This window comes from Acanthochromis polyacanthus, chromosome 5 (assembly GCF_021347895.1).
Source record: "Acanthochromis polyacanthus isolate Apoly-LR-REF ecotype Palm Island chromosome 5, KAUST_Apoly_ChrSc, whole genome shotgun sequence".
NCBI classification, from domain to species: domain Eukaryota; kingdom Metazoa; phylum Chordata; class Actinopteri; family Pomacentridae; genus Acanthochromis; species Acanthochromis polyacanthus.
The window spans coordinates 3,284,261-3,301,656 of NC_067117.1; the positions used below are offsets into that span (position 1 = coordinate 3,284,261).

The window sequence follows — 17,396 nt, forward strand, 5'->3', positions numbered from 1 at the left end:
AGGACAAACAAACAAACAAAGGCACACAGAGTCATATAACAACTGCAAAATAACCACAAAATCACCACAGAGAGACTCAAAATAACAATAAAGTGACACAAAATCCCCACGAGGTCTCTACAGATCCAGAACTATCACAGAAAGGAACAAAACAGCCACAACAAGACACAAAATGAGCAGAAAGAGACACAAAACAACCAGATATAGAGTGAAATCAGCCAAAGAGAGACACAAAGCAACCACAAAAAGAGACAAATCAAACAAAACAAAACACAAAACAACCACAAATAGAGACAAATCATTCAAAAACAAACATAAAACAACCACAAATAGACAAATCAACCATAAAGAAACACAAAACAACCACAAAAGAGACAAAACAACCAAAAACAGACACAAAACAACCACAAATAGACAAATCAACCAAAACAAAACACAAAACAAACACAAATAGAGACAAATCCTCCAAAAACAACCACAACAAGACACAAAATGAGCACAAAGAGACACAAAACAACCACAAATAAACGCAAAATGAGCACAAAGAGACAGAAAACAACCACAAAAAGAGACAAAACAACCAAAAACAGACACAAAACAACCACAAATAGACAAATCAACCAAAACAAAACAAACACAAATAGAGACAAATCATCCAAAAACAAACCCAAAACAACCACAACAAGACACAAAATGAGCACAAAGAGACACAAAACAATCACGAATAAACACAAAATGACCACAAACAGACAGAAAACAACCAGATATAGAAAGAAATAAGCCAAAAGAGACACAAAGCAACCACAAATAGACAAATCAACCAAAAAGAGACACAAAACAACCACAGATAAACACAAAATTACCACAAAGAGACAGAAAATAACGAGATATAGAGATAAATCAACCTAAAAGAGACACAAAACAACCACAGATAAACACAAAACAACCACAAAGAGACAGAAATTGACCACACAGAAGCATAAAGCAACCATTTAGGCATTAAACAGCCTAAAGAGACACAAAATGAGCATAAAGAAACAATAAAACACACACAAAGACACACAAAACAACCACAAACAGACATGTAAAGATGACTTGTTGGGTTTTGACCTGTTGGACTTCACACAGAACTTAAATGTGAAACACTTCCCTTCCTTTAACCGGTTCTATAAATATTACAATATTCAATTTTCATAATGGGCTATTTGCAGCGTAACCTGTGGAACTCCTAATATTAATCTGCACGGTTTTATGGTTTTAATGCATGAGACGGGGCCTCGCAAATCGGCCCCGCAGAGACTCTTTTATCAGGTAATTAGCAAAGCTGCAATGTGCTGATTTAAAATGGAAGTGGCAGTCCTTATAATTACTCAGACAAAGAAATAATAAAAGAAGAAGAATCAGCCGCTCTGCTCTCAGCCCCGCTTCAAATCCTCCACATGTTGAATCTTTCACAGGAAGACGATCAATTCTCTGAGATAAAATGTGCAGCAAAAGGTTTCATTCCAAAGTTTTATCTTTCTGGAACCAGGAGTCAAATATCGACCGGAAAACGAGGGAACCGGTTTCAGATCTAAAGGTCGATCCGTAGCTTTTAACCCAGCAGCTGGACCTCTGTTTGGTTCAGACACCATTATAAGCAGAATTAAATCAGTTTGGTTCATTTATGATAAATGAATAACAATATCTAATGCTTTAATTTAGTTCAAGATGACAACATTAGAAAAATATAAATACTTCTATAAAACACAGAATCGACCGGGGTTTTGGTTGTTTTACATCTTTCTGGTCATTTTGTGTCTTTCTGTGGTTGTTTGACATCTCAAAAGAACCACGAGACGCAAAACAACCACAAGCAAACACAAAACAACCACAAAGAGACACACAACAACCAGAAAGAGACACAAAACAACCACATAGAGACACAAAACAACCAGAAAGAGAGACAAAACAACCACAGAGAGACACAAAACAACCAGAAAGAGAGACAAAACAACCATAAAAGCCACAAAATCACCACAAAGAGACACAGAACAACCACATAGAGACACAAAACAACCATAAAGAGACACAAAACAACCACAAGCAAACACAAAACAACCAGAAAGAGACAGACAACAACCAGAAAGAGACACAAAAAAACCACATAGAGACACAAAACAACCAGAAAGAGAGACAAAACAACCACAGAGACGCAAAACAATCACAAAGGGACACAAAACAACCATAAAGAGACGCAAAACAACCATAAAGAGACACAAAACAACCACAAGCAAACACAAAACAACCAGAAAGAGACAGACAACAACCAGAAAGAGACACAAAAAAACCACATAGAGACACAAAACAACCAGAAAGAGAGACAAAACAACCACAGAGACGCAAAACAATCACAAAGGGACACAAAACAACCATAAAGACACGCAAAACAACCATAAAAGACACAAAATGACCACAAAGAGACACAAACAACCATAAAGAGACACAAAATGACCACAAAGAGACACAAAACAATCACAGAGACACAAAACAATCACAAGGAGACACAAAACAACCATAAAGATACACAAAACAATCACAAAGAGACACAAAACAATCACAAGGAGACACAAAACAACCACAAGGAGACACAAAACAACCACAAAGAGACACAAAACAACCACAAAGAGACACAAAACAACCACAAGGAGACACAAAACAACCACAAAGAGACACAAAACAACCACAAAGAGACACAAAACAACCACAAGGAGACACAAAACAACCACAAGGAGACACAAAACAACCACAAGGAGACATAAAACAACCACAGAGACACAAAACAAACACAGAGACACAAAACAAACACAAAGAGACAAAAAACTCAGAGACACAAAATGACCACAAAGAGACACAAAACAATCACAGAGACACAAAACAACCACAAGCAAACACAAAACAACCAGAAAGAGACAGACAACAACCAGAAAGAGACACAAAAAAACCACATAGAGACACAAAACAACCAGAAAGAGACACAAAAAAACCACATAGAGACACAAAACAACCAGAAAGAGAGACAAAACAACCACAGAGATGCAAAACAATCACAAAGGGACACAAAACAACCATAAAGAGACGCAAAACAACCATAAAAGACACAAAATGACCACAAAGAGACACAAACAACCATAAAGAGACACAAAATGACCACAAACAGACACAAAACAATCACAGAGACACAAAACAATCACAAGGAGACACAAAACAACCATAAAGATACACAAAACAATCACAAAGAGACACAAAACAACCACAAAGAGACACAAAACAACCACAAAGAGACACAAAACAACCACAAAGAGACACAAAACAACCACAAGGAGACATAAAACAACCACAGAGACACAAAACAACCACAGAGACAGAAAACAAACACAAAGAGACAAAAAACTCAGAGACACAAAATGACCACAAAGAGACACAAAACAATCACAGAGACACAAAACAACCACAAGGAGACACAAAACAACCACAGAGACACAAAACAAACACAAAGAGACAAAAAAACTCAGAGACACAAAGCAACCATAAAAGACACAAAATGACCACAAAGAGACACAAAACAAACAAAGAGACACAAAACAACCACACAAAGACACAAAACAACCACAAAGAGACAAAATTCCCATAAAGAGAATCTCAGAAGGGGTGCCTCGGCTCTGAATTTAAATTTAGCTCTTTAAACAATTCAAACTGAACATTTTAGACGTTTACTTGAGAGGAGACGCTGCAACAACACGATATGAGGAAAATTAACATTTACATAAGTGAACATCTAATACAGTTATAAAACCACAAACTAGCATAATAATGGCTCCTTCAAATGAAAGCCGACTAGATCCTTCAGAAACTCTACATCTCCCGCTAACGTTATCGTACATTTGGACCAGTTCATGTCGTTTTCTCTTCCATCCGTAGCGTCTAAGAGGACCAGAACTGTATTTTATGAACAAAACGTGGAGTCCGTTTGAGCTTGTTTCCTGGGAGGAATTATACATAAGAGCAGCAGATGAGATGTTTCTGGATAAAGGGTGAGCTGGAACCAGAAGAGCCTGGAGGAGCTCTGGGGACGTCAGAGGAACCTTGTTTGCTTCAGGGGTTCCTGGAGGAACCTCTAACAGCTCAATTCAGGAAACCGTCTGCTGGAGGGAGAGTTCAAACAGGAAGTCCAGGAGGAACCGTGTTACAGCCGTGTTGTAGAGTTACCTGACATGATTATGAACAGAATTTAATCAGTTTGGTTCATTTTATGATGAAGGAATACGAATCTTTAATGCTTTACTTTAGTTCAATACGACAACAAAATATTCATATTTCTATAATACACAGAATCTACTGGGTTTGTGATCGTTTTGTATCTCTTTATGGTTGTTTTCTGTCTCTTTGTGGTTGTTTTCTGTCTCTTTGTGGTTGTTTTGTGCCTCATCTCTTTTTGTGGTTGTTTTGTGTCTCTTTATGGTTGTTTTCTGTCTCTTTGTGGTTGTTTTGTGCCTCATCTCTTTTTGTGGTTGTTTTGTGTCTATTTGTGGTTGTTTTCTGTCTCTTTGTGGTTGTTTAGTGTCTCTTTGTGGTTGTTTTCTGTCTCTTTGTGGTTGTTTTGTGCCTCATCTCTTATTGTGGTTGTTTTGTGTCTTTTGTGGTTGTTTTCTGTCTCTTTGTGGTTGTTTTGTGTCTCTTTATGGTTGTTTTGTGTCTCTTTGTGGTTGTTTTGTGCCTGATCTCTCTTTGTGGTTGTTTTCTGTCTCTTTGTGGTTGTTTTGTGTCTCTTTCTGATCATTTTGTATCCCTTTGTGGTTGTTTTGTGTCTCTTTGTGGTTGTTTTGTGTCTCTTTGTGGTTGTTTTGTGCCTCATCTTTTTTTGTGGTTGTTTTGTGTCTTTTTGTGGTCATTTTGTGTCTCATCCATTTTTGTGGTCGTTTTGTGTCTCTTTGTGGTCATTTTGTGTCTTTTTGTAGTTGTTTTGTGTCTATGGTTGTTTGTGTCTTTTTGTGGTTGTTTTGTATCTCTTTGTGGTCATTTTGTGTCTCTTTGTGGTTGTTTTGTGTCTCATCTCTTTTTGTGGTTTTGTGTCTTTTTATGGTCATTTTTGTGTCTTTGTGATCATTTTGTTTCTCTTTGTAGTCATTTTGTGTCTGTTTTTGTCTTCTTTGTGGTTCTTTGTGATCATTTTGTACATCTTTTTCATTGATTTGTTTCTTTATCTATAGAGTCTGCTTTGATTTGGTGTCTCGTTGTGGAATATTTCAGTTTTTTGATCGCTTTTTCATCTCTGTGATTGTTTTGTGTCTCTGTGGTTATTTTGGAAGACTACGGAGATACAAAATGCCAGTTTGCATGTTATTTGGAGGCAAAAAAAAGATTCTTTGAGGTTCTTCTACTACTAAGAGTGCACTTAGTTCTGGCATTTCTTCTTATATTTAGCACGTGTGTGTATTTATGGTGCATAATAAGAAGTAAAACTATCATCTGTAGTTGTGGTTCTACTATAAAGGTCACTTTTTAAAAAGCAAATGATCCTGAGACCAGAGGAGAAGCAGTAAAAGCTGCTGTTTTCTGCTTTATCTTCGTCTGGACTGGTTTTCAGATCCAGACCTGCGATCTCAGATAAGTCTTCCACTTCTGGGAGGATAATTGCTCTGAATCTCCAGCGGAGGAGAAGTGATCAGATTTGCATATTAGATGTGCTTCACATCAGAGGACTGGAGGAATTCTGTCGAGTTTGCTTTCAGCTCAGATAGACACTCTTCATAAAGGTGATTTTTTTTTTAGTAAAAAGCAATCAGCAGGAACAAAGTGTTCCTCTGAGTAGATTTACTACAAGCGTTCAGGATGTGAGACGACATTTTAACATCCAGACTGGATCTGTCTGGGAGAGAACATTTCAGATCGCAACATCGTCATTCTTCCAGGATAAACTCTGTCAGTTTTACCAGTTGTTAAATTCTGACATTTCATAATTCCACTTCAAGATATTTTTAATTACTTTCAATTCAACATAAAAACATTGTCCCTTTTAGAAATTCAGTAGCTGTAAAATGATTTAAAAAAATAAATTTAAATTAAAAACAAACGGCAAATATCTGGAAGACAATGATATTTTAGCTGACATAATGTAGTAGAATAATGTTTTTTGTTTTTAAAATCAGGCACTGAAAAATAACAAATTTGTAAAAAAAAACAAACAAACAAAAAAAAACAACGGATTGTTGATGTGGACATTAGTCACAGTTTGGTCTGTTTTTCATTTTATTTTTGCTTTTTTTAGAGCAAACAAATGAATTAATATTTTTTCTGTCATTTTACTGGGTAATATTTGTAATTTATCAAACAGGAAAAATATGTAAAAAAAATTCATTTCTTGATAGACATAACTTTTATTAAATTTTTCTGCCAATTTAAATAAAAGAAAAAAATGTATTTTTTTACAGTCAAATGTGGTAAATAGAAGAAATTATTATTTTTAAAAATCCAGATTTTTGATGTGGACATTATTTACAGTCTCAGGCTGTTTTCCATTTTGTTTAATAATGAAAAAAGTAAATTATGTTTTTTGTTGGATTTTAATTTTTTAAATACCATCTGTCTTTTATCAAAACTGAAAAAAAATGTAAAATAACAGTTAGTATTTCCCCCTTTTTATTACTTAATTTACTTCTTTATTTACCTCTTTTTTTAATGAAAACTCTGTAAAATCACATGTTATTTTTTGCTATTTTAATTACAGTAAAAATTGTGTATTTTTTTTCAGTCAGATGTTGTAAACATACAGATTTTTTTTTAAATGTGGACATTATTCACTGGTGTTTATTGGTTATTTTTCAAGACTTTCCTCCCCCAGCTTTTGAAATATTAGCCTGCTTATTTGTTTATATTCTTTTTAATTTACTTATTTTCTAAAGTTTCCATTTTCTACATTAAAATCGTCCCTGAAAGACGTTCCTGTAGTCGGAACATGCTCAAAGATTCGGCTCACCCTCAAGTAATTCACAATTTCATGCACTGTAGTCTCAGTTTGACAAAGAATGCAGTTTATGCAGGAGCGTAACCTTGTGGTGGCTGGTTGTTCTATTTCCTACGTTCTTATAGAAGTGGAATTACATCCAGTAAATGCCATTTCTTTTTGTTCTGATGCCCTCATGAAAGGAGCCGATAAGGGCTTTGTTCCTGCAGATGAAAGAAGCTTAATATTAAGCAGAAATCTTTGGTTTTTAAGCTGTAGCTGCACTGAATCAACAGAGGAGTCGAGAAGGTGAAGGACCCCCTGCTGCTGCCACCCAAACCGTTCCTGCAAACGTTCTTTTATGTTCTGTGATGGTTCTGCTGATTGTCGGAGCATGAGCTGCAGGACAGATTTCCATGTGAGCGCACAATAAAGTGTTATCTTGTCTAATCCTGCAGCATCTCGGGCTAATCAGTGCGTCTGCTGCTGGCTCTGAACCAGGCAGCTGTGGCTCAGCAGATCTTCTTGGGTTTCCAGCCACTTGTTTTCATGCACATTTTCACTTTGTGGACCAAAAAAAACTCAGTGCAGTTCTGTGAGGAAATGTCTGAATATCACAGTAAAGCCTTAATGTTTTGTGGGAGAGTGATAAAAACTGATGAAAACAAATGTGTTTGACATTTACCTTCTGAATGAGGAGCAAACAGGGAAGAACTCTGCACACAGACAGGATTTATTCATATAGTGTTTTGTACGTTAGAGCACTGCATTGATTTGAAGTGTCCATCCTTTTTATAACTTTAGCTGCGTTTACCTGTCTTTATATCACTTTAATCATGTAGTTAGCTGCCTTTCTGTAATTCTGGCTTGTATTTAGCTGTTTTCTTATGACTTTAGCATTTTTAGCCATTCTTTTTTTAATGAATTTATCTTATAATTAGCTGTGTAGTTAGCTGTCTTTCTATGATTTGGGCCTGTTATTAGCTACCTTTTATGTCTTGAGCTTGTAGTTAGTTCTCTTCTTTTGACTTTAGCATTGTTAGCCATCATTTTCATAACTTTAGCTTGTAGTTAGCTGTCTTTCTATGACTTTAGCATTGTTAAACATAATTTTAATAACTTTCGCTGTGCTGTTAGCTATCTTTATTTGACTTTAATTATAAAATTATTTGTCTTTCTATGATTTTAGCATTGTTAGCCATCAAAATTGTGACTTTAGCTTGTATTTAGCTGTTTTTAATGACTTTAGCATTTGCTAGCCAGCCTTTTTATGACTTTAGCTGTGTATTTAGCTTTCTTTTTATGACTCAGCTTGTAGTTAGTTCTCTTCTTTTGACTTTACCATTGTTAGCCATCATTTTCAGAACTTTAGTTTGTAGTTAGCCGTCTTTGTATGACTTTAGCATTGTTAAGCATCCTTTTAATAACTTCCGTTGTGTTTTTAGCTGTCTTTCTTTGACTTTAATTATAAAGTTATTTGTCTTTCTATGATCTTAGCATTGTTAGCCACCAATATTATGACTTTAGCTTGTATTTAGCTGTTTTTAATGACTTTAGCATTTGCTAGCCAGCCTTTTTATGACGTTAGCTGTGTAGTTAGCTCTGTTTTTATGACTTCCGCTTGTAGTTAGTTGTCTTCTTATGACTTCCGCTTGTAGTTAGTTGTCTTCTTATGACTTTAGCATTGTTAGCCATCCTTTTTGTGACTTTAGCTTGTGGCTAGCTGTCTTTTTTATGACTTTTGCATTGTTAGCCATCATTTTTATGACTTTAGCTGTGTAGTTAGCTGCTTTTCTATGACTTAGGCTTGAAGTTAGCTGTCGTTCTTTTACTTCAATTGTGCAGTTAGCTGTCTTTCTTTTACTTTAATTGTGCAGTTAGCTATCTTTTTATAAGTTTAGCATTGTTGTCCATCATTTTTATGACTTCAGCTGTGTAGTTTGCTGTCTTTCTATGACTGACTTGCATTTAGCAGTCTTCCTTTACTATAGTTATGTAGTTAGCTGTCTTTTTATGATTTTAGCTTGTTAGCCATCATGAACCTCGTAGGTAGCTGTCTTCTTTTGCCTTTAACTGTCTCGTTACTTGTCTTTCTATGACTTTAATCATGTAGTTTGCTGTCTTTCTATGATGATGTCTGTATCTGATATCTGTAATTGTAATTCCAGACAGTCAAACTCAGATATTTTGTGTTAAAACAGTGTTCCTTGTGGGATTCTGTGTTTTTTGTATCTCATATACACATTTTCACTTTGTGCACACACAAAACCTGAGTGGAAACAGTGCAGTTCTGCGAGGAAACGTTCAAATATCTTTGTAAATCTTTCATGTTTTCCCAAAGTGCCACAGTGAGCGTATCGATGAAAACAAAATGCAGCAATAAAAACAGACGTGTTTGACATTTTCCTTCCTGAAAGAGGCGCAGACAGAGGAAGAACTCTGACAGTTTTTATTCTGGTCTTATCTCAGGTTGCCAACATTAATCCCACCAAGCATGCAACAACCAGACATGCTTCTACATGCGTGCATGTTTTCTTAATCTGTACGAACAACGCTTCATGCACACGCTCACAAATAAAAATAACTCTGCCTTTGTGTCTCACGCAAACAGAGCTGTGATGAATAAAACACACGGCAGAATATGAAAGAGAAAAAGCATCCTGTAACGGTGTTTGCAGCTACCGAGCAACTTTTACACTCCAGAGGTGCTGAGAGAAAAAATACTCATAAAAACGCTGCAGTAATCAGCAGAGCTTCCTGCCAAAACAGTCGTTTCTGACCCGAGGATATCTGCATATTCTGCGTTTCATTCTAACCAACACTCTGTCCTCTTGCCTCTGTCTGCCAGCCCCCCGTTTCTTCTCTTTTCACTACATTTCTGTTTTCCCCGTCCGCCTTCCTTCCCCCTTTTTTGCTGTAAATTAAATAGAGACTTGAAAGAGAGACGTCGTGGCCTGCTGCAGAGCGGCGTGAGTCAAAGTGAATAAAATAAAAACAATGTGTTTGAGGGGGTCTCCACGGCGCCGCAGAGCACAAACAAACAGACGAATAAACAAAGTCGGAGAGACAAGCCGTCCTCCAAAATCCTCTCAGAGAAACTGTCAGAACCACGCTGGCTGTCACGTCCGTCTTCTGTCCGCCGGCTGCTCAGTTCAGCTAAACCACAAAAAAGCATGTTTGGACGAGATGAGTTAAGCTGCATCCGACTCGCTATCGTCTGTTTTTACAGACAGTAAAATGTTATGAAATATAAATGTACCATTGCAGGCAAACAGACAGCTAACGTTGTAGACCAGCCAGTAGTTCCAGTGTGATGAATATTGATTTACTGGTTATAAGAGATGTTGATGGTTAAATCTTAAGGTTTTCATGAATTTAGCTGTGTAGTTTGCTGTCTTTTTTATGACTTTATCTTTGTTAGCAATTGTTTTTATGGCTCTTTCTATCATTTTAATTCTGTAGCAAGCTGTTTTTTGTGACTTTAACAAAACCATCCTTTATATGACTTTAACTGTGCAGTTAGCTAGCTTTTTATGACTTAAATTATGTAGTAAGCTGTTTTTCTATGACTTCAGCTTGTAGTAAGCTTTTATGTTATGACTTTAGCATTGTGAGCCATCGTTTTAGGGGATTCTTTTTATGGCTTTAACTATGTAGTTATCTGTCTTTCTGTTACTTTAGTCATGGAGTTAGCTGTCTTTCTATGACTTAAGCTTGTAGTAAACACTTTTTTATGACTTTAGCATTGTTAGCCATCATTACTTTGACTTAAACTTGTATTTAGATGTTTTGTAATGACTTTAACATTTGTTAGCCATCCTTTTTATGACTTAAAATGGAGTTACCTAAGGGAATAATAAAGTGAACATTTTTCCATTTGTCTTTCTATGACTTTAGTTGTATAGTTAGTCATTTTTTAATGACATTAGCAGTGCCAGCCACCTTTTTATGACTTTAGCTGTGTAGTTAGTTGTCTTTCTATGACGTTAGTGGTTTTGGCCATCTTTCTTGAACTTTGGCCTGTAGTTAGCCATCCTCCTATTACTCCAATTGTGTATATAGTTATCTTTTTATGGCCTTTGCTTGTTGTTGGATCATTGTTTGTGTTTAGCCATGCAGTTAGCTCGCTCTATGTGACTTTAGCTGTAGCTTTAGCTTTGTACTTGGCATTTTTCTGCTACTTTAGCAGTGGTTGTGGTCTTTTTATGACTTTAGCTGTGCAGTTAGCAATCCTTTCTGACTTTATTTGCGTAGTTAATTGTCTCTCCATGGCTTTAGCTTTGCAATTAACATTTTTTGATGACCTTAGCAATGGTTTTGGACTCTCTGACATTAGCTGTGCAGTTAGTTGTCTTTCTATGACGTTAGTGGTGTTGGCCATCTTTCTTGAACTTTGGCCTGTAGTTAGCCATCCTCCTATTACTCCAGTTGTGTAGTTAGTTATCTTTTTATGACTTTGGTTTGTTGCTGGATCTTTGTTTATGTTTAGCCATGCAGTTAGCTGTCTCTATGTGACTTTAGCTGTAGCTTTAGCTTTGTACTTGGCATTTTTCTGCTACTTTAGCAGTGGTTGTGGCCTTTTGTGACTTTAGCTGTGCAGTTAGCTATCTTTTCTGACTTTATTTGCATAGTTAATTGTCTCGCCATGACTTTAGCTTTGCAGTTAACATTTTTTGATGACCTTAGCAATGGTTGTGGACTCTCTGACATTAGCTGTGCAGTTAGCTGTCTTTCTATGACGTTAGTGGTTTTGGCAATCTTTCTTGAACTTTGGCCTGGAGTTACCCTGCTAGAAAATCCATTAGAATACCATTAGGAAAAACCATTAGAAACCATCAGGAATCATTAGAAACCAATAGAATATGCCTGATGGTTTCTCTGAATTTTTTCAGCAGGATAGCCATCCTCCTATTACTCTAATTGTGTAGTTAGTTATCTTTTTATGACTTTAGCTTGTTGTTGGACCTTTGTTTATGTTTAGCCATGCAGTTAGCTATCTCTATGTGACTTTAGCTGTAGCTTTTGGCATTTTTTTGCTACTTTAGCAGTGGTTGTGGTCTTTTTGTGACTTTAGCTGTGTAGCTAGCTGTCGTTTTGTGACTTTTTTTGTGTAGTTAGCTGTCTCTATGAATTTAGTGACACTAGGATGTCTTTCTATAACTTTACCTGTATCAGCAAATAAGAGTTGAAATCTGCTCCTGATGGTAGTTTTACATTTATCATTTACCAAATGTACATGGAGACCATTACAACTGTGGATTCATTGATGTGTCGACTGATCAAATACCTGTTCTCCTCCACAGGAAGTGCTGGTACTTCGGTGACGTTCAACCGTAACGGCGACGCTCCCGGACGCTATGATCTGTTTCAGTACCAGTGGAACAACGTGAGCGGACCAGGATACCGTGTGATTGGACAGTGGACGGAGACGCTGCAGCTCAACGTGAGTTTTTAAATACAACACAGTTAATCTGAGGGTGAAATCGTGCAGAGTGTGGAAAATATGACGATCCTGAAGATGGCGAAACATGGGGTTGAGGAGATGTCGTTATTTCTGTTGTGAAGAGACGTTTGTGGTGTGTTGAGTGCTGGGAACTAGTTTGGACTGCACAGAGATGAGTCTTTATTATGCTGTTCTCAGTGTTTCTGAGGCTTGTGCTGAGGAAATCCCACCGCAGGACAACAATTACGTCACTGAGTTAGTTTGGAGTCAGCTCCTAACTTACTAAACTGTCTGTGTTGTGTTCCTCAATATTTTTTTCTTTGTTTGCTTGGCTCCCCAGTTGATGTAGCTCTAGTTCCAGAAATCATCTGACTATGTGCGGCTGGTCTGTTTTTTTTGGGTCGATATCATTTCAGTATAAAATAGCCAGAATTCATTCAGGCTAATTAGGCTGCGGGTAAAATGCATTCAAGTTCATCAACAGATTAACTGCATTTTGTGCCTCTTTATTGCCATTTTGTGTACTTTTGTGGTCATTTTGTGTCTTTTTAACCTTGTTTTGTCTCTTGAGGATTGTTTTCTGTTTGTACTTGATCATTTTGTGTCTGTTTGTTGTGGTTTTGTGTCATTGTAGTTGTTTTGTGACTCTTTGTGGTCATTTTGCGTCCCTTTGTAGTTGTTGTTTCATTTTGTGGTAGTTTTGTATCTCTACCTCTTTGTAGTCATTTTGCGTCTCTTCTTTTTTGTCTCTTTGTGGGTTTTTTTGTGTCATTCTATAGTTGTTTTTGTGTCTTTTTGCGGTGGGTTTGCATCCCTTTGTGGTTTGTTTTGCTTCTCTTTGTGGTGGCTTTGTGTCATCGTAATTGTTTTGTTGACTCTTTATGGTCATTTCATGTCTGATTTTTTTGGGGGGAGAGTTCTTTGTTGGCAATTTGTGTCTCTATGGTTTCTTTGAGTCTCTTTATGGTCATTTTGTGTCTCTTTGTAATTGCTTTGAGTCTCTGTGATTGTTTTGTGTCTCTTTGTGGTTCCTTGATGTCTCTTTGTTTTGTTTTGGTGTCTTCTTGTGGTCATTTTGTGTCTTTGTGGTTGCTTTGAGTCTCTTTGGTGTTTTTTGTGTCTCTTTGTGGCAGTTTTATGTCTCTGTGTTGTTTCGGTGTCTTCTTGTTGTCATTTTGTGGTGGTTTTGCGTCTCTTTGTAGTCATCTTGCAGACATTTCTGATCTCTCGATAACATCCAGATTTCTGTTTTTTCCCTTGGATCTAATTGACTGGTTTCAGAGAAGGTACTATTTGTTTTTTCTTAATAGATTTTTCTTTGGATTACTATACATCATTACTCCATTCAAGCCCTATCTGGTAACTGTCTCATTGTCGACTGATAGTTTTCCATCTGAGCCAGTCTGATATTGTTCATTTGACTTTAGTGTTGCACCCGAGTCTCACACCAGGAGGATAAATCCTTTGATTTGCTGCCACAACAACCAAAATGGAAACAGGTTTAGCCGAAAACAAAGGGAATAAATGTTTCTCCTGGATTCTCTTTGGGGAGAACGGAGTGAATCGACACATCCTTGATTGAGAACCGCTGTGTGTCGGGCCCCGTATGTCGCCCAGGGGCCCCTTCACAGGTCGATCCAGCTGTAGACGCAGGAGCTCAATCTATTTTCGGGCGACAGCAGAATGTAAAACAGCATCAGATGTGCTGAAAGCAGATGCACAGTTAGCGTCGACATGAATATGCATGCGGGTGTCAGCGCGGCGACGGCAGCGATCCATCCTGCAGTCGTTAATTACATCCGATCTCGTGTTCCGATAACTGCAGACTTGCACAATAACATCGCAAAACATCCGCTCGCTTGTTCTTTTCTCGGCGAGGGCGAGGTTTTGGAGAATTTGCATCTGACTGTATTAATAAGTCCCAGCGCCACGTCGGCCGGCTGCTGATGTGTTTCCGTCTGACTCAGACTGGGACTCGCTGGAGGATTAGCCGGCCAGTTTACACCAGATTTGGCTCTTCCATGCTGGAGCTAATTGGAGGCTCGGTCAGGACTTATAGCACAGAAGATTATCTGATTGTGTGAGAGGTTTACCAATTTATTAGGCCGTGTGATCCGGCCAGATGGACCTCAGTGAAGCTGCAGCAAATGTGAAGGAATGGAGCCGAGTTTACCGTTATTTGCACCGGCTGCAGCTATTTTCCGTCCAGTCTGAGAAAGGCCACTTCCTGTGTGGTTCACGGACGTGTTATCAGAGCTGGTTGTGTCATCATCGATCAGCTCCAGTTTTAATAGTTGCTGTCTGTGTTTCATTATTCCTCTCTGATGCTGGAAGAGTTTCAGGCTCTGTGGCGCTGCATTATGTTTCTTCTGGAGCAGTTTACGGTTTTATTTGGTGCAAAATCAAACACACACAGTAAGTGAATAGTTTGGATAAATTAGTGAGACCAAATGACCACAAGGAGAAACAAGATGACAATAAAAAGATGCAAAATGGCCACAAAGAGACACATAAAGGCAACAGAGATGCAAAATGCCCCTAAAGAACCTCAAAATGATCATAAAGCCACACATAGTGGCTGCAAAAAGACACAAAATGGCCACGAAGAAATTCATAACAAAAACAGAGATGCAAAATGACAACAGAACGATAAAAAATGACCCCAAAGGGATGAAACATGACCACAAGAATACAAAATGACAAAAAAATGAAAACAAAATGAAGTAAAATTACATCAAAGTGACACAAAATGCCAACAAAACGATGCGAATTGACTACAAAATGAAGTAAAATGACAACAAATTGATGCAAAATAACCACAGAGACAAAAAATAATGCAAAATGACAACTAGTTGCAAAATGTCCACAAAAAAGACACAAAATGTACATGAGAAGCAAAATGACAACTAGATGAAAAATGACCATAAAGAGACTCCAAACACCATCAAAATGCCAACAGAAAGAAGTGAAGTGACTACAAAATGAAGCAAAATGACAACAAATCAATGCAAAATAACCACAGAGACACGAAAATTAGGCAAAATGACAGCAAAAAGAGACAAAATGACAACAACTAGATGCATAATGACCATAAAGAGACAAGAAATGATGCAAAATGAAGCAAAATGACAACAACTAGTGGCAAAAGGTCCTCAAAAAAGACACAAAATGTGCATGAGAGAAGCAAAATGACTACAACTAGATGGAAAATGACCATAAAGAAACTCCAAACACCAACAAAATGCCAACAGAAAGATGTGAAATGACTGCAAAATGACAACAAATCAATGCAAAATAAACAGAGAGACACAAAAATAGGCAAAAATGACAGCAAAAAGAGACAGAATGACAACAACTAGATGCATAATGACCATAAAGAGACAAGAAATGATGCAAAATGAAGCAAAATGACAACAACTAGTGGCAAAATGTCCTCAAAAAAGACACAAAATGTGCATGAGAGAAGCAAAATGACTACAACTAGATGGAAAATGACCATAAAGAAACTCCAAACACCATCAAAATGCCAACAGAAAGATGTGAAGTGACTACAAAATGAAGCAAAATGACAACAAATCAATGCAAAATAACCACAGAGACACGAAAATTAGGCAAAATGACAGCAAAAAGAGACAAAATGACAACAACTAGATGCATAATGACCATAAAGAGACAAGAAATGATGCAAAATGAAGCAAAATGACAACAACTAGTGGCAAAATGTCCTCAAAAAAGACACAAAATGTGCATGAGAGAAGCAAAATGACTACAACTAGATGGAAAATGACCATAAAGAGACTCCAAACACCAACAAAATGCCAACAGAAAGATGTGAAATGACTGCAAAATGACAACAAATCAATGCAAAATAAACAGAGAGACACAAAATTAGGCAAAAATGACAGCAAAAAGAGACAAAATGACAACAACTAGATGCATAATGACCATAAAGAGACAAGAAATGATGCAAAATGAAGCAAAATGACAACAACTAGTGGCAAAATGTCCTCAAAAAAGACACAAAATGTGCATGAGAGAAGCAAAATGACTACAACTAGATGGAAAATGACCATAAAGAAACTCCAAACACCATCAAAATGCCAACAGAAAGATGTGAAGTGACTACAAAATGAAGCAAAATGACAACAAATCAATGCAAAATAACCACAGAGACACGAAAATTAGGCAAAATGACAGCAAAAAGAGACAAAATGACAACAACTAGATGCATAATGACCATAAAGAGACAAGAAATGATGCAAAATGAAGCAAAATGACAACAACTAGTGGCAAAATGTCCTCAAAAAAGACACAAAATGTGCATGAGAGAAGCAAAATGACTACAACTAGATGGAAAATGACCATAAAGAGACTCCAAACACCAACAAAATGCCAACAGAAAGATGTGAAATGACTGCAAAATGACAACAAATCAATGCAAAATAAACAGAGAGACACAAAAATTAGGCAAAAATGACTCCAAAAAGAGACAGAATGACAACAAAATGAAGCGAAATGACAACAACTAGATGCAAAATGACCATAAAGAGACTCCAAATTACAATAAAATGACCTCATAAAGACACAAAATGAAGCAAAACTACAATAAATGGATTCAAAATGACTATAAAGAGACACAGGTGTACTGTGCGCTGTTTTATTACTCTGGCCGCTGTCTGTGTTTCATTTTTCTTCTCTGATGCTGGAAAACTTTCAGACTTTGGTGCTGAATTATATTTGTTCAGGAACAGCTTACGGTTTCCAGAAAGTTTCTCCTGAGAATTACTTTTCTCTGGTATCACTCTGGTAGCGCACTGGAGGATCTGACTGGCTTCTACTGTGATGGGAGTGTGTGTCTGTTTGTGTGCGAGTGTGATCCATCTAAGATAAAGCATCAGACGTGTGACGGTATGAAAATCCAGTGTGTGTTGGAATTGTGTGTCCTGACTGTGGAGATGTACAGGAGCTGAT

The 17,396-nt window shown here is 37.1% G+C and overlaps 1 protein-coding gene across 1 annotated transcript in view; it reads left to right on the forward strand.

Annotated features, from left to right (window-relative positions):
- LOC110966357 (metabotropic glutamate receptor 7) overlaps positions 1–17,396 on the forward strand; it is a 262,684-nt gene that overhangs the window by 173,242 nt on the left and 72,046 nt on the right. Inside the window, 1 exon segment of the mRNA XM_051948878.1 lies at positions 12,286–12,425. Within this exon segment, the coding sequence (XP_051804838.1) occupies positions 12,286–12,425 (140 nt within the window).